At 41.4% G+C, this 22,025-nt stretch overlaps 1 protein-coding gene across 2 annotated transcripts in view; it reads left to right on the forward strand.

The window, feature by feature from the left end:
* Window positions 1-22,025, forward strand: part of DNAJC8 (DnaJ heat shock protein family (Hsp40) member C8) — a 312,788-nt gene that overhangs the window by 12,803 nt on the left and 277,960 nt on the right. The window contains exons 2-3 of one of the 2 annotated variants that reach the window (XM_073564528.1): window positions 8,331-8,432; window positions 9,134-10,896. In XM_073564528.1, coding sequence (XP_073420629.1) covers window positions 9,665-10,696 — 1,032 coding nt within the window. In that variant the 5' untranslated portion in view covers window positions 8,331-8,432; window positions 9,134-9,664 and the 3' untranslated portion in view covers window positions 10,697-10,896. Of the gene's footprint in view, window positions 1-8,330; window positions 8,433-9,133; window positions 10,897-22,025 lie in introns of those variants that run through there. The other variant, XM_073564532.1, reaches the window with a different exon arrangement.

The raw sequence follows: 22,025 nt of genomic DNA on the forward strand, positions 1-22,025 counted from the left end.
CTTGAAGCTCATCAAGAGAATGCCAAGAGTGTGCAAAGCAGAAATCAAAGCAAAAGGTGGCTACATTGAAGAACCTAGAATATAAGACATACAGTATTTTCAGTTGTTTCACACTTTTTTGTTAATTATATAATTCCACATGTGTTAATTCATAGTTTTGATGCCTTCAGAGTGAATCTACAATTTTCATAGTCATGAAAATAAAGAAAACGCTTTGAGAAGATATATATACACTGTGTGTGTGTGTGTGTGTACACACACACACACACACACACACACACACACACACACTCTCTCTCTATGACTTATCTCGGCTAAGATAAAGCCTAGATCCTCAGGCTACATTCACACTATGGGCGTAGCCAGTTTCAAACCTGGGGGGGGCAGAACCTCATACTGTTCTGCAGAATGTCATACTGCACACCTCAGCTGCTGCAGAACCTCATACTGCACACCCCTACACTTGAAAATAAAGCCTGCACCTTAAGAAGATGTGGTGATGAATGCAGTCTATTTATTCCAACTATCAATTGATGTTGATGTGTTACTGAAGACGAGCAATGCCTGTCTTGGGCGTCCTTTTGGGCAGCTATGAGGTGTACCTGACTGGTGCTAAAAAAAAAAAAAAGGAGTGTTAGTCTGTGTGCTATCCGGCTTTCATTCTTTTTGGTACAGATATGATATGGATAAATGGATAGAGCAGATTTCTAATCTGCTTTTGCTATTGAAAACATTATGAGCTCAAAAACCTTTCAGGTGATGCCGTTTTTTAAAGAGCTGATCTGCTTTTGCAACTGAAAAACGTATACTCAAAAAAACGCAGGAAAAACGCTGTGTGTGAATGTAGCCTTAGATCAGGAATAGAACAGTCATTTATAGGACATTTCATAACTTTCCCAAATTCATATGAAAAAATATTCAGCACATTCTGCATTGAACTACTGTACCCAATTTATTATGTGTTTTCGGAGTCGGTCCATTTTATTCCGACTCCACCAAAATGAGCTCCGACTCCACGACTCCGACTCCACAGCCCTGCTTATGTGTATGCATGTGTGCTGGATGTTTTTTGGCCTGTACTGACATTAAAAAACGGACATCTCAGCGTGTTTTGCCCACGGACACACGGTCCATGGAAACACACTGACGTGCACAGATCCGTTCACTTGAATAGGCAAATAGCGCTCCGTTCCTCCAAGTCTCTCCACATGGCTGCCCAATGGTATAAAATTCTGTGACACACCCATGGTGTCAATATGATCACTGCACCCCTAGATGAATTCATTGAGAAGTGTAGTTCGTATAATGGGGTCAATTATGGGGGGTTCTGCTGTTCTGGCACCTCAGGGACTCTCCCAGTGGATCATGGCACCTGCAAGCCATAACGGTAAAATCTGGCGCTCCTTCACTTCTGAGCTTTGCCATGTGCCCAAACAGTGGTTTACCTGCATATATGGGGTATCCACGTACTCAGGGCAAATTGAACGATAACTCTTGGGGTCCAATTTCTTCTGTTATCCTTGGGAAAGTAAAAAAAAATTGGGGGCGAAAAATCATTTTTGTGGAAAAAATGTTTTTTTTTTAATGTTTACGGCTCTACGTTATAAACTTCTGTGAAGCACTTGGGGGTTCAGAGTGCTCACCACACATCTATATAAGTTCCTTAGGGGGTCTAGTTTCTAAAATGGTGTCACTTGTGGGGGGTTTCCACTGTTTAGGCCCATCAGGGGCTCTGCAAACGCATCATGACGCCCGCAGACCATTCCATCAAAGTCTGCATTCCAAAATGGCACTCCTTCCCTTCCGAGCTCTCCCATGCGCCCAGACAGTGGTTCCCCCCCACATATGGGGTATCAGCGTACTCAGGACAAATCGCACAATAACTGTGGTGGTATGATTTCTCCTGTTACCCTTGTAAAAATAAAAATTTGGGGGCGAAAAGATCATTTTTGTGGAAAAAAAATGGATTTCTTATTTTCACGGCTCTACATTATAAACTTCTATGAAGCACTTGAAGGTTCAAAGTGCTCACCACACATCTAGATAAGTTCCTTGGGGGGGTCTAGTTTCTAAAATGGGGTCACTTGTTGGAGGTTTCCACTGTTTAGGCACATTAAGGGCTCTCCAACCAACATGGCATCCGATCTCAATTCCAGCCAATTATGCGTTGAAAAAGTCAAAAGGCGCTCCATCCCTTGCAAGCTCTGCCGTGTGCTGAAAAAGTGGTTTACCCCCACATATGGGGTATCGGCGTATTCAGGAGAACTTGTACAACAAGTTTTGTGGTTGATTTTCTCTTTTGGTTCTGAAGTAAATTTTTTGCAAAAAAAAAGTTAAATGTTAATTTTTTCCTTCCACATTGCTTTAGTTCCTGTGAAGCACTTAAAGGGTTAATAAACTTCTTGAATGTGGTTTTGAGCACCTTGAGGGGTCTAGTTTTTAGAATGGTGCCACTTTTGGGTATTTTCTGTCATGTACACCCCTCAAAATGACTTTAAATATGATGTGGTCCCTAAAAAAAAAAAAAAAATGGTTTTGTAAATTTTGTTGTAAAAATGAGAAATCGCTGGTCAACTTTTAACCCTTATAACTTCCTAACAAAAAAAAAATTTTGCTTCCAAAATTGTGGTGATGTAAAGTAGACATGTGTGAAATGTTATTTATTAAGAAATTTTTGTGACATTTCTCTGATTTAAGAGTATAAAAATTTTAATTTTGAAAATTGCAAAATTTTCAAAATGTTCGCCATATTTCCGTTTGTTTCATAAATAAACACAAGACTTATCAAAGAAATTTTACCATTAACATGAAGTACAATATGTCACGAAAAAACAAGCTCAGAATCAGCGGGATCCATTATAACGTTCCAGAGTTATAACCTCATAAAGGGACAGTGGTCAGAATTGTAAAAATTGGCCTGGTCATTAAGCTGCAAACTGGCTCGGTCATTAAGCTGCAAACTGGCTCTGCCGTTAAGGGGTTAATCCTTATAACTTCCTAGCTAAAAAAAAAGTTGTTTCCCAAATTGTGATGTAAAGTAAACATGTGGGAAATGTTACTTTTTAAGTATTTTGCGTGATATATCTCTGTGAATTAAGGGCATGAAAATCCAAAGTTGTAAAATTGTGAAATTTTCAACAAATTTTCGTTTTTTTTCACAAAAAAACGCAAGTCATATCATAGTAATTTTACCCCTGTCATGAAGTACAATATGTCACGAGAAAACAATATCAGAATCACTGGGATCCATGGAAGCGTTCCAGAGTTATTACCTCATAAAGGGACAGTGGTCAGAATTGTAAAAATTGGCTTGGTCATTAACATGCAAACCAGCCTTGGAGTTAAAGGGAATTTGTCAGAATGAACCAGTTCCTCCAAAATTGTTTATATTGTCATGTCGCCTTCTGATTGATAACGTCATCCATACCTTTACTTATTCTATACTAGCTGAAGAACCCGGCGCTGCCCGGGCATAGTAACTACGGTTAGTTGTAACAAACTATAGTGAATATATATATATATATATATATATATATATATATATATATATATATATATATATATATATATATATATATATATATATATATATATATATATATACCATGTAAAGAACATATAGCCCCAGCTCACCATAAAGGAGTTCCTCGTCGGTGTTCACCTTATATTCTGCACGGATCCAGGCAGGGAGTGTGCCCCAACAAATAGAAATATGAGAGAATTGAGATCCAGCAAAAAAAGTGAAAGTTCACCAGAATTATAAAATCTTCTTTATTTATCCATTAGTTCATATAAAAAATGTATGAGGAACTCCAAACAATTGGTAACATTCCAGCAAAGGGACTACATGTTTCAGCACTATGTGCCTTCTTCACGGTCCTTTTTGATCTCAATTCTCATATATATATATATATATATATATATATATATATATATATATTAGCTGAAGAGCCCGGTGCTGCCCGGGCATAGTAACTAACTGTGGTTAGTTATAGCAAATTATAATTATCCTCCATCCCATAGACCCGTGCCCATGTACCCATCATACATATCCACGATCCCATAGGCCCGTGCCCATATACCCATCATACATATCCTCCATCCCATAGTCGAGTGCCCATATACCCATCACACATCCTCCATTCCATAGTCCCATGCCCATATACCCATCATACATATTTGCCATCCCATAGTCCTGTGCCCATATACCCATGACACATCCTCCATCCCATAGTCCCGTGCCCATATACATATCCGCCATCCCATAGTCCCGTGCCCATATACCCGTCATACATATCCTCCATCCAATAGTCCAGTGCCCATATACCCATCACACATCCTCCATCCCATAGTCATCCCATAGTCAACCATTATAACTAACTGTGGTTAGTTATAGAAAATTATAATTATCCTCCATCATATAGTCCCGTGCCCATATACCCATCATACATATCCACGATCCCATAGGCCTGTGCCCATATACCCATCATACATATCCTCCATACCATAGTCGAGTGCCCATATACCCATCACACATCCTCCATCCCATAGTCCTGTGCCCATATACCCGTCACACATCCTCCATCCCATAGTCCCGTGCCCATATACATATCCGTCATCCCATAGTCCCGTGCCCATATAACTGTCATACATATCCTCCATCCCATAGTCCCGTGCCCATATACCTGTCATACATATCCTCCATCCCATAGTCCGGTGCCCATATACTCATCACACATCCTCCATTCCATAGTCAACCATTATGACATCATAATGAGCGGCGGCAGAGCTTGCAACCTTTGATGACATCAGCGTCGCCATGGCAACCATTGTGACATCATAATGAGGGGCGGGGCTTCATACGCACACACTGCTTCCCCAGTATGCAAATAGGGGCATTGTGACATCACAATGAGGGGGGGGGCTTGACGCGCACACACTTTTTCCCCCAGTATGCAGATAGGGGCAAAATTGTTTGGTGAATTTTGCCTCACAACATAGCTTAGGACGCTCTCGGGGTCCAGACGGTGCCGATGCCTATCCCGGACACACACACACACACACACACACACACACACACACACACACACACTTTCAGCTATATATATATATATCTGAGTGTAGAGCCCCGCCGCCCATTCCGCGTAGCCACATTCACTATAATATCCCACATAATCCTGTCAGCCAGAGCCACCGGACTACTACCCCTAATATCCCACATCTTCCCATCAGCCAGAGCCACCGGACAACTACCACTAATATCCCACATCATCCCGTCAGCCAGAGTTACTGGACTACTGCCCATAACATCCCACATCGTCCCATCAGCCAGAGCCACTGGACTACTGCTCCTAATATCCCACATCATCCCATCAGCCAGAGCCACCGGACAACTACCACTAATATCCCACATCATCCCGTCAGACTGGAGTCAGAACCAGAGCGCTGAGTGGAACGGTCCTAACTTCCATACTGGGGATCCCTTTAAGAGAAGCTGTTTTACCACGTCAGTGACAGGGCGGGTACGCCCTTACTTACGTAACGCTCACTAAGGCCGGTTTCACATTTGCGCTTTTGTGCGCAGCGCATCGTGCGCACTGCGCACCTATGTTTAACATGACGTGCGCATGTTTTTGCGCACACTTGCGTTTTCGTGCGCATGCGTTTTTTTGTCTTTTGCGCCAGGTGCGCCAGACGCAACATGTTGGATTTTTTGGTGCGCCCTGTCTCGGCAAAAAAAACGCTTGCGCACGGAATGCGCAAAAACAACACATTGAAGTCTATGGTAACGCATGCGTGCGCATGGTCTTGCGCACGGTTGCGTTTTTTTACGCATGCGTTTTTGAGTGAAACAAGTCTAGAATGTTCTCTAGACAATGGAAAAAATGTCACACCTAAAAACGCATGTGCATAAAAAAACGCAGACGCATGCAAAAACGCATGCAAAACGCAAGCAACGCTGCGTTTTTTTGACGCATCAGCATGCGCATGACGTTAAAAAAACGCGCGTTTGTTTTGCGTTTTTCTTTGCGTTTTTTTTTCGCACGATGCGCTGCGCAAAAAAACGCTAATGTGAAACTAGCCTAATATACAAATTAGGCACACTGAACACAGTTTTATGGTAAAACAATAATGCAACAATTTATTCAGGATAATGCTGAATTATGGAATGGCAGATATATTATTACCTTGTTTTGTTAGTTCATTTCATGTGAATCATACAATTAATATGAATTATAGTACATAGAGAAATAAGCATCAATACTTTTATTCCCCATTGACTTGCATTGGGGTCGGGTTTCGGACGAAACTCCGACTTTTTTTGCCCTAGTCAGACCAGTTTCATCTGAAACAAATTTTGTTTCAGTCGGGTTTCACAAAACCCGATCCGACCAAAGTCGCTCAACTCTAGTGATTGGTATATGGGCACGGGAGGGGGGATTCATTTCTGTCATGCGCTCTCTGCTCCTTTCAGGGGGGAAAACAATGGCTGGGAGCTTATGTTCCCAGGGATGCTATATTTCTCCCACCATATCAGTGTCTGTTGATGTGTTGTCAAGTGGGAAAACTGTTGGTCATAGCAACCAATCACAGCTCAGCTTCTTTTAACCAGATCTGGTGAAATGAAAGATGCTTCATGATTGGTTGGTGACACACACACACACACACATTCATTTTTATATATAGAGATGTTGCTTCCTTGACTGAAAAATTGCCATTTTAATTCATAAGTAAATGAGACTTAGGTGCTGTGGTAGTGTCAAAGCTCTCCCCAAGCCTCTGCCTCCCTTGCTCTATTCTCTGCTCAGGCCCGCCGCCTTCTGAGCAACAGATTGCTTAAAAGCGTATTCCAATCTCAAAGATCCTGTCCCAATATGTAGTAGATGTAATGACAATATTAGCAAAAGCCTACGACTAGAAATGTAGTATAGTTTTTCTGATTTGCTTTGTTTTTCCTCATGTGCAGGTATTGCGGAACCTTGGGTATCCATGTTTACGACCACCAGCAACTAGCTAATTGTCACTATATTAGTGGTCGTAACTAGAGATGAACGACTTTGCCTTTTTTAGGGTCGAGTCGGGTTTCATGAAACCCGACTTTCTCAAAAGTCAAGTCGAACGAAATCGTCCGACTATCGTGAAAAGTCGAAGGTCCGACTGAAACACGAAACCCAATGCAAGTCAATGGGGAAGCAAAATCGGCAGGGAGTGGAGGACAGTAAACACACCTACATGCAGGTCCGCTTTTTTAAAGTGCGTTTCTCTCTCTCTGTCTCTCTCTCTCTCTCCTCTCTCTGTCTCTTTCTCTATCTGTCTCTCTCTCTCTCCCTCCCTCTCTCCCTCCCTCCATGTCATCTCGTTGCCCACAGTGTACGTCCTTGCTCAGTGGCTGAAAAAAGTCACATGCAAGCATTCTAGGAAATCCGACTTTGGTGCTCGGGTCGGTGACCGCATGGCCGACCTCACACTATGGTCGGGTTTCGCTCGGCGAAACCCGACTTTAGTGAGAGTCGGCGACTTGAATTTGACCGACCCGTTTCGCTCAACTCTAGTTGTAACCATGGATATCTAAGGTCCTGCAAAGCCTGCACATGAGGAAAGAGACATAACAAATCAGAAAAGCTATACTATGTTTCTAATTGGTGGTATTTGCTAGTATTATTATTATACCTACTGAATATTGGGATAGGATATTAGAGATGGGAATACCCCTTTAAGTAAATTGATCACATGATCTTTCAGCAAGCAGGGATGACTATATAAACAGTTTTTAGAGGGTGCGGGTGGAGCGCTTGTGACAGTTTCCCTTTTAAGATCGGATGACTCTTAAACTGGTTATCATCTACTTGGACAGCCCCTTCTTGATCTAAATTTTCGGCCCCAATAAAATAAAAAAGCTTATACTCGCCTTTTGTGTCTGCACCATTCCAGCGGTGTCGGCAGGGCGGTCCCTGGTCTTGTGTGGTTGTCACATGAACCAGGCGCCCAATCAGCACTGGCGGGACTGTCTTCGCCTTCTGTCGAATTGAACGTGAAAAGGAAATCCGGGCTGCAGCTGATCCCTGGCTTCCTCTTCATGTTCGATTCGTACGAAGGCGGAGACAGTGCTGATTGGGCGCCTGGCTCATGTGTCATAACAATCGCACGAGAGCCCCGGGACCGCGAGAGCTGACACAGGAGGAGAGTATAAGCTTTTTTTTTTTTTTTCTTATCGGGGCAAAGCGTGGGGGTATGAGAAGGGTTTGTCCAAGAAGTGGACAAATTCTTTAAGGTGAAGTACAGTACATTTATTTTTTGCTTTCTTTTTTTTTTTTTCTTTGCATGCACAGGTTAAACAAATTGAAAAACGAGACTCTGTGCTTACCCCAAAGCAGCAAATTGAGCGTCTGACGCGGCCTGGATCTTCATATTTCAACTTAAATCCCTTTGAGGTAAACCTAATCTAGTACACATTGTTTTTAAACCCTTTCTTAGTAGATTGCGATATATCTTAACCCCTTAACAACCGCCGATACGCCTTTTAACGGCAGCAGTTAAGGGTACTTATTCCTTAGTGCCGCTTTTTATCGACCCCAGTATTGTGATCACTGTTATTCACGGCATAACGGCGACCACAAAAAAAAAAAGAAAAAAAGTCTGATCTCCCATTTAATTTCTCTCTCCTCTGATGTGATCTAGCCCATCAGAGGAGAGAGAAATGGGGTCCCCCAAGCCTCTCTGATACCTCAGTTTTATCCTGGTCCTGTCCGTTGGTGTCTTCTTTTGGGAAGAAAATGATGGGCGCAGTGTCCCCGCCGAGATCTGCTGCTCGGCACCCGGCAACAATAGGAAATTTTTCCTATTGGTACATTTTCATCAAAGTAAAAAAAAAAAAAGAATTGTAAATTGTCAAGGGAGTTTCAGTCTTCCAATTAGAAATCGTCCAGACCTGAATAAGTAAGATGCATCTTTATTTAACATGACGGCATGGAGAGAGAATGACAGCCACACCAGGTGTGGGCCGTCCTCTGTCTAACTCAATACATATTCTTAAGAGTTTAAATAGCAGAGTCGAAAGGGTGTTGTAACACATTGCGTTTGCAGAAAAGAGTATATGGAATATGCTTACCATGTTAGAACTTCTTATCTACAGTTAACAGAGAAGTCACGCAAGGCAAGGAAAGCAGCTAACGTTCACAAAAAGTAACACTCAAAGGTAACACGCATGTATTACATCAGCTGAAAAGAGTTTCAAAGTCTTAAGCAAAAATAAATGGCATACATGCAGTCATGTGCATAGATACATATATACATATATATACACATACAGTGCCTACAAGTAGTATTCAACCCCCTGCAGATTTAGCAGGTTTACACATTCGGAATTAACTTGGCATTGTGACATTTGGACTGTAGATCAGCCTGGAAGTGTGAAATGCACTGCAGCAAAAAAGAATGTTATTTCTTTGTTTAATTTTTTTTTAAATTGTGAAAAGTTTATTCAGAGGGTCATTTATTATTCAACCCCTCAAACCACCAGAATTCTGTTTGGTTCCCCTAAAGTATTAAGAAGTATTTCAGGCACAAAGAACAATGAGCTTCACATGTTTGGATTAATTATCTCTTTTTCCAGCCTTTTCTGACTATTTAAGACCTTCCCCAAACTTGTGAACAGCACTCATACATGGTCAACATGGGAAAGACAAAGGAGCATTCCAAGGCCATCAGAGACAAGATCATGGAGGGTCACAAGGCTGGCAAAGGGTACAAAACCCTTTCCAAGGAGTTGGGCCTACCTGTCTCCACTGTTGGGAGCATCATCCGGAAGTGGAAGGCTTATGGAACTACTGTTAGCCTTCCACGGCCTGGACAGCCTTTGAAAGTTTCCTCCCGTGCCGAGGCCAGGCTTGTCCGAAGAGTCAAGGCTAACCCAAGGACAACAAGGAAGGAGCTCCGGGAAGATCTCATGGCAGTGGGGACATTGGTTTCAGTCAATACCATAAGTAACGTACTCCACTGCAATGGTCTCCGTTCCAGACGAGCCCGTAAGGTACCTTTACTTTCAAAGCGTCATGTCAAGGCTCGCCTACAGTTTGCTCATGATCACTTGGAAGACTCTGAGACAGACTGGTTCAAGGTTCTCTGGTCTGATGAGGCCAAGATCGAGATCTTTGATGCCAACCACACACGTGACGTTTGGAGACTGGATGGCACTGCATACGACCCCAAGAATACCATCCCTACAGTCAAGCATGGTGGTGGCAGCATCATGCTGTGGGGCTGTTTCTCAGCCAAGGGGCCTGACCATCTGGTCCGCATCCATGGGAAGATGGATAGCACGGCCTACCTGGAGATTTTGGCCAAGAACCTCCGCTCCTCCATCAAGGATCTTAAGATGGGTCGTCATTTCATCTTCCAACAAGACAACGACCCAAAGCACATAGCCAAGAAAACCAAGGCCTGGTTCAAGAGGGAAAAAATCAAGGTGTTGGAGTGGCCTAGTCAGTCTCCTGACCTTAACCCAATTGAAAACTTGTGGAAGGAGCTCAAGATTAAAGTCCACATGAGACACCCAAAGAACCTAGATAACTTGGAGAAGATCTGCATGGAGGAGTGGGCCAAGATAACTCCAGAGACCTGTGCCGGCCTGATCAGGTCTTATAAAAGACGATTATTAGCTGTAATTGCAAACAAGGGTTATTCCACAAAATATTAAACCTAGGGGTTGAATAATAATTGACCCACACTTTTATGTTTAAAATTGATTAAAATTTAACTGAGCAACATAACTTTTTGGTTTGTAAGATTTATGCATCTGTTAATAAATCCTGCTCTTGTGTGAAGTTTGAAGGCTCTAACTTATTTGCATCTTATCAAACCTGCTAAATCTGCAGGGGGTTGAATACTACTTGTAGGCACTGTATACACACACACACGCATGGGTATATATATATATATATATATATATATACACATACACCCACGCACACAAAAGAAAGGACTTTATTACAATTATTATAACATTCCCTCATCTTGTAATAAAATCATCTATCTGTACACATTGGGGACAGATTTCTTTTTGTCAGATTTCACAGAAGATCTTCATATAATCTAGAGGGAGAGTAATATGCTCAGTATATTTATCATTAAGTCCAAATTTTTCATTCTTTCGTTGGATTCCAAGGTCTCCATTCCTTGATACATAGTTTTTGTTATAGCAGAGTCAATCAGTCTTTGAACAAGTCCTCTAATGCATAGAATAGCACAGCATCCACAAACAATCAGCACTCTGGCCACGATGGTAAGAGATGTCAACGCAGAAGTGAATAATCCGGACCATTTCCCAAACCATCCTTCAGTCCAGGAATATGTCGTCATATCCAGAGTTCTCAGCTAATTCATTAGACAGAGCAGTCAGTCCATCAAGAGCTTTGGAGATACTCCCATCAGGATCTGTATTAGGGATAAAGGGTGCAACAAAATCCTCCAAACATTTTATATACAACTCCCGTTTCTGCTACTAACTTGTCTAAAGCCATCCTATTCTACCAAGCCATGAGAGGAGTTGGTCCTAATTGCTCAGCTATCCCTTTAACTGCATCTCGGGTATAATTAACAAATCTCTGCTGGTTCTAGTATAAGTAGTTTATCCAATCTACATTCATTTTTATAATCACCCACCAAATTATGGATTCCCACCCGGCTGCTACCTGGTTCCTAGCCTTGTACTCGTCGGACACTCCCCTGGGAACTCCAATGTCATCTCTGTAGATACTAGAATGGAATGATCCTTGCAGAGCTTCACGTTTCTGTCTCTTCCCACTACGTACCTTTGGCCATATCCCTGTTGACAACAGGTGGAACGGCATGATTGGCTGGACCACCGCATAATCCCCTCGGGAACCATGTGGTAGTCTGGCTCTTATGCTTTTATCACCGCATAACCACCATATATCCGCTCTCAGGGTAGTGTGGTCTGACCATACGGCTGAGTACTTGGCCCTGTGGGAGACAATGATCCATTCTCTACAAGAATCGCCTTGGAGCTCTCCGAAGTCGTGCCCATGCCCTGGAAGACTAAAACAAGTATAGTTACCAGGATTAGCAATCACCTGTGGTGGATATCCGGTTTCTCAAGTGGAGGATATAAAAATGATAATGTTTTACATTTTCGTTCCCTTTCTGAGCAGACATAAGTTTTACTATATAACTTAATTTTTTAAACCTTTTTGCAGTGTATTTAATCCATTCTAACCTTTCATTCTTCTCCTCACAGCTTCTCTCTAGAGCTAGTTTATCTTCATAAGTTAGGTTAGACAATCTAACTATGAACCCTATGGACTCTGTTATGGATTCTCTCTGGCATACCTTCCTTGGATCTATGTATGCTATTATTCTGAACTTCTATGTAGAAATGTCCTATTGGGTCTGTTCCTGACATATCAGCTCCTATAACCTTTGATCTCTCATCTTAGGGTTTTTTAAAAAGTTCTCAGTAGCTGATTACAATTATTCTTATTTGTGTAATGGAGAATCAGGCTTTAAATCTATGTAGCCATAAGGCTTATACCTATAGTCTCGGGCTACAATTGTCCATGCTGCTTTACTCCAGTCACACACATACATCCCCTCTGCTATTAACACAAACATACTTATCAGACTCTGCTAGTTTCACAGCTTGATCCCTATCTCTGTATCATTTATACAACAGACAGAAATCCTCTAACATGGTAGCCTCCTGCCCGATTTCAAAAGTAGGATTTAAAGTCCTAAATCTGATACCATTCTACCACTCTGGACTTTCCTCTCCTGCTGGGTCTATTACCCTCCAATCTCCCATCACTGTGGTCACAAAGAATATACATGTGACTAACCCTGATGTACACATCCTAGATCTGACCGTCTTGTCCGGGTAGGGGGATGAATGGGAGACTTCACCAGTTTGAGACAAGCTTTCCCTTGTGGAAAACCTCCCTTTGTAGCTGGACTTTGACAAGCAAGTCAGATCCTACTCTGTCCCTACCTGTCTGACAAGTTTATAGTGTGAGAGATGGATCCAAGAATCTTGACCGCAGTAGGTGTCCACAGGACTTGGTAAGGACCTTCCCACTTAGGATGGTGCTGGTGTGTCTTCTTTATCACTTTCACAAGGACCCAGTCTGCAGGTTTCACGATCTCAGGTTTTGTTAGTGGGTTTTCCTGGAACAAAACTAGGAGTAGAAACTTCTTTGTGAGTTAATATCTTAGTCATATATTCTGCTAATGTACAATCAACTTCCTCATCTTTCCTTTTAGAGGATTTTAGCTGAGGTAACAGAAAAGATCTCCCGCATATGACTTCAAAGCCTGTCACCACTACCGATGTCCGTGTGACATACATATTTAGTACAACCAATAGGAGACAGTGCAACCAATTTTTCATGTTTCCTGCATGGTCTTTGTCAACCTATTTTTCGAGATCCCACTGTGTCTCCCAACCAGTCCGGCTGACTGAGGATGACAGGCACAGCGGTTTCCCAACTCAATTGACAATGTTTTAGGTAATAATAACATTACTTAGTTTACTATATATTTTCTGGAACCCCAAATCTGGGTATGATTTCCTTTAGAAGGGCCTTCGGTGCCATTAATGCACCAGGGTGAACAGCTTCAATCCACCTGCTGAAAGGATCCATAATAACAAGGCCGTACTTTTTCCCCTCACACTTGTTCAATAAAATCCATACAAATGTGTTGGAATAAGTATTCAGGGTGAGGACATTGTCCTCTCTCTGGTCTCAGATTCCATTAGGAATTATTTTTGCACAAGTAATGCAGATTAAACAAAAAATTTTAATAGTTAGTAAAGCCATACATCATAAATACGTAAGATATGACCTCTACCATCCCTCCTGTTGAGACATAGCTTATGCCATGGCTCAATACTGTGACATATCTTAGGAGGTCACTGGGCAGTTCATACATATAGGGCATCTTTAAAAATAACCCCTTTTGTTACCAATTTTTTTTTTTTTCTTTTTAATGCCAATAGCATGTCATCCACATATAAGAGCATCTGGCTACCTTCTGGTGACTCACATTGAGCTAGGTTAGCCGATTTTACCTGGAAAACAATAGTAGGTGATTCACCGTACCCTTGTGGGATTCTGGTGAATGTATACCTGCTCCCCTTATATGTGAATACAAACCAAACCTTGCTATCTGGATGTACCAGGATGCTGAAGAAGACATTACTGACATCACTGTAAAGACCTTATGTTCCGGCCTCCAGCCATTCAGCAGAGTATGGGGGTCTGGCACTGTGGGGGCTCTTGGAATCACAGCCTTGTTTACAGATGGGGGCGCCCTCCCTCCTGGAAACAAGGTTGTGTTACAGGGTGAGCTGGCACAGGGTATAATCGCCCCTTTTATCGATCCCACATCTGCAGGTCATGAGGACCACAAAGATTCTGGGTATGTGGTCAATTCTTCCTCTAATTCTAGGAAAGGATCAGCATTTCTCACTCGTTCCCCCGCCTCCCTGCAGGTGGACAATGGGTTTAGAAATGGTGTTCCACTTTAGTACTTGTGAATATGCCTGCAGTCTGGCATTGTAAAATGAGCTATCACTCAAATCCTCCCATCGTTACTTTCCTTACACTCTTCAACAAAATCACCAAGGAATTTCCATGTTCTACTTTACACCTGGAGAGGGAAATATGTGGCACGGTACCTCTAAAAAGCAAAAACAACAATTTAATTTGTTCTGACCGTTTTCAACTGATGGCACAGTTCCCTTTATAATTCCAGTATATGGTGTGCAAAGAACAATCTAGAGCATGAAAATTCTCATATTTTACATCAGGACCCCTGAAATACCTGTAGTGCATGGTGCAGTGTAGTTCTTCATGTGTGTGAACATCTACATTTGTATACCTTTATCTATTGCTTCCTTGATGAAGGACTCAGTAATAAAGGATGGTCCTGCAGTTATTAGATCTAGACTGTAATAATATCTAGATTCTCCATACCTCTGGAGCACCATTGTCTCAGCCATGGATTTCACCTATAGTCCTGCAGCAGTAGGAATTATTCCCAGGCTCAGGGCTTGCATCATATCCCTCCCACACAGCTGATAATATAATTTGTGTAATTGCACTTTTACCTGTGCTGAGGGCCTGGTATCTCCACAGGCGTAGACAATGGTTCTCTGTGTCTTACCACTTGCTCCTTTTACCACTATGCAGGCAGCAGAGAGTCCAATAGTCGGTATCTCTTCTGGATGTACTAAGGTTCTAGTGGCTCCTGAATCAACAAGAAAAGTGACCTCATGGCTTCCCACAAGGAGAGTTACTTCTGGAAATAGTGTTTTTTTATAAATGTATTTCTACTTTAGCCAAATTAAATATTTCCTCTCTTTACACATTTCTTGTACCAAATTTTAAACTAAGTTTATCATCCAATGCAACCCATCTGTCAAAAGACACATTCAGGGTCTCCTAGTGGCCCCTTCTTATCTCAAAACCACAAACACATTCCACAACAATCCTTATGTTAACAGCTTATCTCCCACCTCAGGACTGTGTGCTCTGGGTGGTGCCTACTCCTAGTTTGTCAAGACTGAAAAAGACATTGACAGGGATATACAATGTTTACTCTCTATTTGCTATAATATATAAGAGTTAGGCCTATAAGTTACCAATAAGGACACATTGCACATCTGATCTGAAGACTGTTCTCTCTGGATACCTGATGAGAAAGGACCATATCCAGTTTCATTCCAGGGATACCTTCTCGGTACAATCTTAATAACTTTCCAGCCATCAGATGAAATGGTCAATAACAATCCTGCCTTACAATGAGGACAAGATCATAAAATATATATCTATGGGATAAAGTCCCATAATGATGTTACATAAAATTCTTAAACACAAAAAGACAAACAAGATGAGGACTATACACAATATAAACCCTGGAGCACAATGGATTTCTACCCACTTATAAGAAGTCTGACAAATATCAGTGAAATTCATATGTCAACAAGAAGATAAAAAACCAACAGCAACAATTCAATTACTGCTCCTAATATCCAGGATCTAAATAATCCTCACTGATTACACTATGTCCTAGATATTTACCTGCTTGTATCTCCATATCCTGCCACATCCGTCCAATGAAGGCCTGTAAGGGCTTAGTATGACAACACAGTGTGACAAACGTGAACGGTCCCCAAGGAATGGGGTCACGATGATAAATGTGGTCACTGATCTGAACGAGGGAAATATGCTCACATGGACTTCTGACCAGTGTAACAGTACAAACACACAAAGTACAACAATCTTCACAGTTAGAGATTGAACAGACACACGTACACAGAGACATAAGACAAGAGTAGTTCCCTCGTACTCCTATTCCTGAAGTGCTGAGATAAAGTCCAATGACACCGCCTCTTTATATACAGAGACGTTCCCGTTCTTAATATCAGGTATTCAGAGCACCACATGCGCAGACTCTCCTCAGTGAAACGAGGAGGGTTCAGTCACTCTGTGTTATTAAAAGAAAAACATATAACAAAACTACACAGAATATTCTATATGGGGATCAGGTGACGTGTACCTAGGTGATTTATACCACTATAATAACCTATGATTTGTCTCCAGTCCACAGATGACTGTTGACCACGCCTACTGGACTCCCTCATTTACATTCACTCAGGATAACATTCAAGGAGTCTCATGTGTAACATAAAACATATATTTATGGCATTTTAGTTCTATGTAATTTTAAAAGACAGACAAAACAGCACACTTAACAGAAAACAACATTCAACAAAGTACAGAAGACAAAACAGAATACCGGCAAAAATTCATCTTATACTGGGTTCTATTTTAGGTTAATCCAGCGGATTCCTTAATCCGACGAGAATCTCCCTCGATTCTCCCATCTAGATCAATTTAACGTGCACACTGAGTTTTTTATTCCACAGTAGCCTTCTCACACTGGCTTTGTACCCATTCTACAGAATATCTTACAAGAACTAACAAACCCCATACACTATGGAGCTTAGCAACTTACAGGAGTTATTATAACCCCAATTGCATGTAAACAACTTACAAGAGCCTCTCACAAACCCTAATTGGAAAAATCTACAATCACAGTTCCCATTCAATTCCTAGAATAACATTCATACTGGATTAACAAGGTTACCGAATATAATGAAAATTATTAAACGTTCTTACCTGTATTCAGATACAGACGATTCCCAGAGATCCTTAAACTATACGAAATCCGTCACTTTCCCTCAGACCGGGATAACTGATTAATGCCCCTGGTGACGCCTAATGTCAAGGCGGAGGACTTACTTAAGGAGTTCCAAACTCCCCCGTGCACGGTTTACAGTACTCACCGGTGAGGGAAAGGTGTTGGATTCCCGGCCAACGCACCAAAATGTCAAGGGAGTTTCAGTCTTCCAATTAGAAATCGTCCAGACCTGAATAAGCAAGATGCTTCTTTATTGAACATGCCGGCATGGAGAGAGAATGACAGCCACACCAGGTGTGGGCCGTCCTCTGTCTAACTCAATACATATTCTTAAGAGTTTAAATAGCAGAGTTGAAAGGGTGTTGTAACACATTGCGTTTGCAGAAAAGAGTATATGGAATATGCTTACCATGTTAGAACTTCTTATCTACAGTTAGCAGAGAAGTCACGCAAGGCAAGGAAAGCAGCTAACGTTCACAAAAAGTAACACTCAAAGGTAACACCCATGTATTACATCAGCTGAAAAGAGTTTCAAAGTCTTAAGCAAAAATAAATGGCATACATGCAGTCATGTGCATAGATACATATATGCATACATATATATACATATACACACACTCATACATACACGCATGGGTATATATATACATATATATATACACATACACCCACGCACACAAAAGAAAGGACTTTATTACAATTATTATAACATAAATCAAACCCTTTATCACCCCATTAGTTAGGTAAAAATCAGGGCTGTGGAGTCGGAGTTAGTTTTGGTTGGAGTCGGTAGAAATGTACCGACTCCGACTCCAGCTTTAAAAAAAAAGTTTATTAATATTTCATAATTGAACTTTCATATGAATTTTATAAATGTTACTCAAATATATATGTTCTATCAAACTATGAACAACAGTGATAAGCAGTTCTGCTGGAGATAGAGACATTTCTTACTTCTTGTGTGTCACTGTTCTCCACTGCCCTTATCTAATCTTATACTTGGTTAACCTCATGCTGCCCCAACCCCCCTACTTACAATGTATGAAACTGAAAGTGAAAATGTGTTGCAAATTCTTAGTAGTAAAGCTCCTCCTCTAGATTAGATCATACTAGGTGTGCGTCTTCCAAGCATCTCACAGCTGCCTGCTACTCAGAAGAGGAAGACTGTAAGAAGTATTATCCTTTCAACAAACTTTGCATCAGTTAACTGTGAGTACATGAGGAATAATAACAGTATTACTGACCACTATATCAGTTGTACGACCTGGCAATAATTTTGTACAATTGTTTTTAGGAAAAACAATTGTCATTTGGATTGTGAATGCAGAATTAAAAACCTGAGAATGTCAAAGAAGCATCACATTAAATCAGCTGTATTTGAACATTTTACCATCACTCAAGATAGAAAACATTATGTCTGTCAGTGTATGACAAATGATCCAGACGAAAACAAACGCTGTGAAGCCAAGATGAGTGCATATTCAGGCAAAGATAAAAATGCTCCTACCAGAGCTTCTAATCTAAAGAGACATTTACAGCGCTTTCATCCAGAAGTACTGAAAGCAGTGGATGAGAAAGACTGCATCCAAACCAATGAACCAGTGCCCAGCTCTTCCAGCCAAACAAAGGAGCAGAGAACTTTGCAGCCATCAGTTGCAAGATATTTTGTCAGTGACAAAGTTACTATGACAATGACAGTAGATACATTTAAAAAACAGATCATAGAGCTTGTTGTAAAGGATAGTGTGCCTATTTCATTATTTTCACGACCAGCTTTTATGTGTCTGAATGGGGAAATGGCCCGCAAGCTTGGTGTTTCTCTGGAGAGAGAGAGAGTATTAGAAAATTAGTAATCGAAGAAGCTTTTAAACAAAAGGAAGAACTTAAACTCTCAAGGGACGCTTTCTGTTTCTTAAAATGGATGCCTGCACACGTCACAGAGTGAACTATTTTGCCATCAATGTCCGATTTTTTTGTGACAAAAATGAAATAGTTACCAAGACATTGGCAGTAAAAGACACCAAAGCTCATCACACCAGTGAGTTTCTCCAGGTCTTGGTGGAAAAGGTTCTGCAAGACTATGAACTTAAAAAAGAGCAAGTTCTTTCTGTCGTAACTGACAATGCTTCAAATATGATAAGTACTATTAAGCTAATGAATGAGAGTAATGATGGTGACCAGCAGCTAGAAGAACATTCTGGGTCCACAGACACAGAAATGTTTGAAATAGAGGAACACCGTATTGTAACTGAGGAGCAAACTGAATTTGCTTCAGATGAACAGCAACATGATAGCTTAGATGATCTTGTTGAAACTGTGTCAATATGTTCTTTCATTCATCACATGCGCTGTGTTGTGCATACGCTACAGCTGGCTATAAGAGACAGTCTGCAAGAAGGACATGCTGCTGCACTGATTGGCAAGGTGAGAAAATTGGCTACTGTTGCCAGAACCCCTAAAGTTGACTCCATTTTGAAGAGACGTGCTGGAAAAGGGGCAATTATTGATCAAGCCACACGATGGGGCAGTACTTACTTAATGATTCAGCGCTTGGTTGAACTGAAAACCTTTCTTGTAGACATGGCTAACCCTCAACTGACGCTAAATGAAAGTCAGTGGAATCAGGTGACTGAGCTGGAAAAATTGGTAGAGCACCCATTTACAGTGACTAAAAAATTACAAGCAGAGGACTTAACTCCAGGTATTTTCTTAAAGGAGTGGAAGAACCTGATGTTTCGCCTGTCCCAAAGAGGAGGGTTAATTGCAAGTGGCATTGCTACATCAATGAAACGGAGAGAGGAGCTACTATTACAAAATAACATTCTTTTGGCAGCTGTTTATGTAGACCCAATGCATCGCATTCTTCTAGATGATCAACAGCTAAGTAAAGGAAAAGAAGCTCTGTTTGAAATAGCAGTAAGGATGAAAGGGTTGTAGAACAGTCAGGAGGAACAAGAAGAATTTGGTCGTCCTGCCACATCTTCACCCTCATCATCAACTGATGAAGAATTTAATTTCGAAAAATATTTGGATCACAAGGACCGTGCAAAGCGTTCCCGCATAGAAGAGTCATCCCCATCAAGGAACACAGCCAGTACATTTCAGCAGAATTTTTCATGTGCACTAAAAGAAATTGAGAAATTTGACCGATCATCAAAAATATCAGTGCAACAAGCGATTCCTCTGTATCCTGACATTGTCAGAGATGTTGCCCGAGTGGTTACTGCTTTGCCACCAACACAAGTTAGTGTAGAGAGGTTGTTCTCTGCTCTCAAAATAATTAGATCAGATTTGAGGGCATCCATGAAGGAGGATCTGACAGAGGCAATACTTTTTCTGAGGACAAATTTATAGATTTCTTCTTATTAACTGCATAAAAGTGTTTATTGCATATTTACTTACAGTTTAGAAAAGTTTATAAAAGTTATTTGCTATATTCTAATTGTATTCTAATAAATGTAGTTTTTTCTCTAAGTGGTCTGATTACTTATATGATGGTGAGAAACTGAATAAGCACGATGTTTAATATTTTACAACAGTAAATTTGTCATGAATTGGCCATTTATGAAGGAGTCGGAGCCGGAGTCGGAGCCTGATAAAATCCAGGAGTCGGAGTCGCAACTGTGGCTTACCGACTCCACAGCCCTGGTAAAAATAATAATAAAAGTGTTTTTATTTCCATTTTGGTGTTGGGGCTAGGGATGGAGTTAGAATTTTGAGCACCTTGAGGGGTGCAGTTTTTAGAATGGTGTCACTTTTGGGTATTTTCTGTCATATTGACCCCCCCAAACTCACTTCAGTTGTGATGTGGTCCCTAAAAAAAAATGATTTTGTAAATTTTGTTGGAAAAATGAGAAATCGCTAGTCAACTTTTAACCCTTATAACGTCCTAACAAACAAAAACAGTTTCCAAAATTGTGCTGATGGTACAAATGTTGGAAATATTAATCTTTATTTTTATATAGTGCTAACATATTCCACATTGCTTTACAGTTTGCACACATTAGGCCTGTTTCACACTTCAGTTTTTTGCCATCAGTCAAAATCCGCCAAAATTTGAAAATGACGGATCTGCTTTTCTTGTGGTGGATCCGCCATTTTTTCCCATTGGGATACATTAGTGGCGGATGGTTGTCAGTTGCGTCCGCTATTCAGCGGATCCGCCAAATTCCTGGCGGATTCTGTCTGAGGGGGACGGAGCTTTCAACGTTTTTTTTCGCCGTCAAAATGGCGGACGACGGCGGAGCCGCCATCATCCGCCATGCGGTAGAATGGACGCCTATGGGCGGCGGATCCGCCGGGATCCGCTATTTTGCGGAATCCGCCGGCGGAATCCGCTAAATCGCACTGAGCATGCCCAGAAAAAAAGATACTTTTCCAGACAGTCCCAAAACTATATAAGGTGGGCTAATTGGGCCCAGACATGCAGTAGCAGCATCAAGACGGAAGAGAGAAGATACCAGACACAGCCTGACAGCCAGCAAGCATCTGCCAGCCAGCCAGCATCAAGAGGCCTGCCACCAGAAGCCAGCACCTGCCATCAGCAAGTCAAGAGGCCTGCCACCACTGAGCCAGTACAGAGTGGCCTGCCAGTGACAGCACCAGCACCAACACGCCTGAAAGAGTGAGTAAACCTATTTGTGTGTGACATTTCTGTGTGTGTGTGTATGGCCTGCTTGTGTGTAGCCTGCCTGTGTGTGTGTGTGGTCTGCGAGTGTTGCATGTCTGTGTGTTTTTTTTTTTTTTGTTTTTTTTTCTGTTGCATGTGTACTGCATTTTATTTTCATACTATAATTTTATTGTAT

This window comes from Dendrobates tinctorius, unplaced genomic scaffold, assembly GCF_039654945.1.
Source record: "Dendrobates tinctorius isolate UK_male_01 unplaced genomic scaffold, ASM3965494v1 ptg000015l, whole genome shotgun sequence".
In the NCBI taxonomy this organism is placed as follows: domain Eukaryota; kingdom Metazoa; phylum Chordata; class Amphibia; order Anura; family Dendrobatidae; genus Dendrobates; species Dendrobates tinctorius.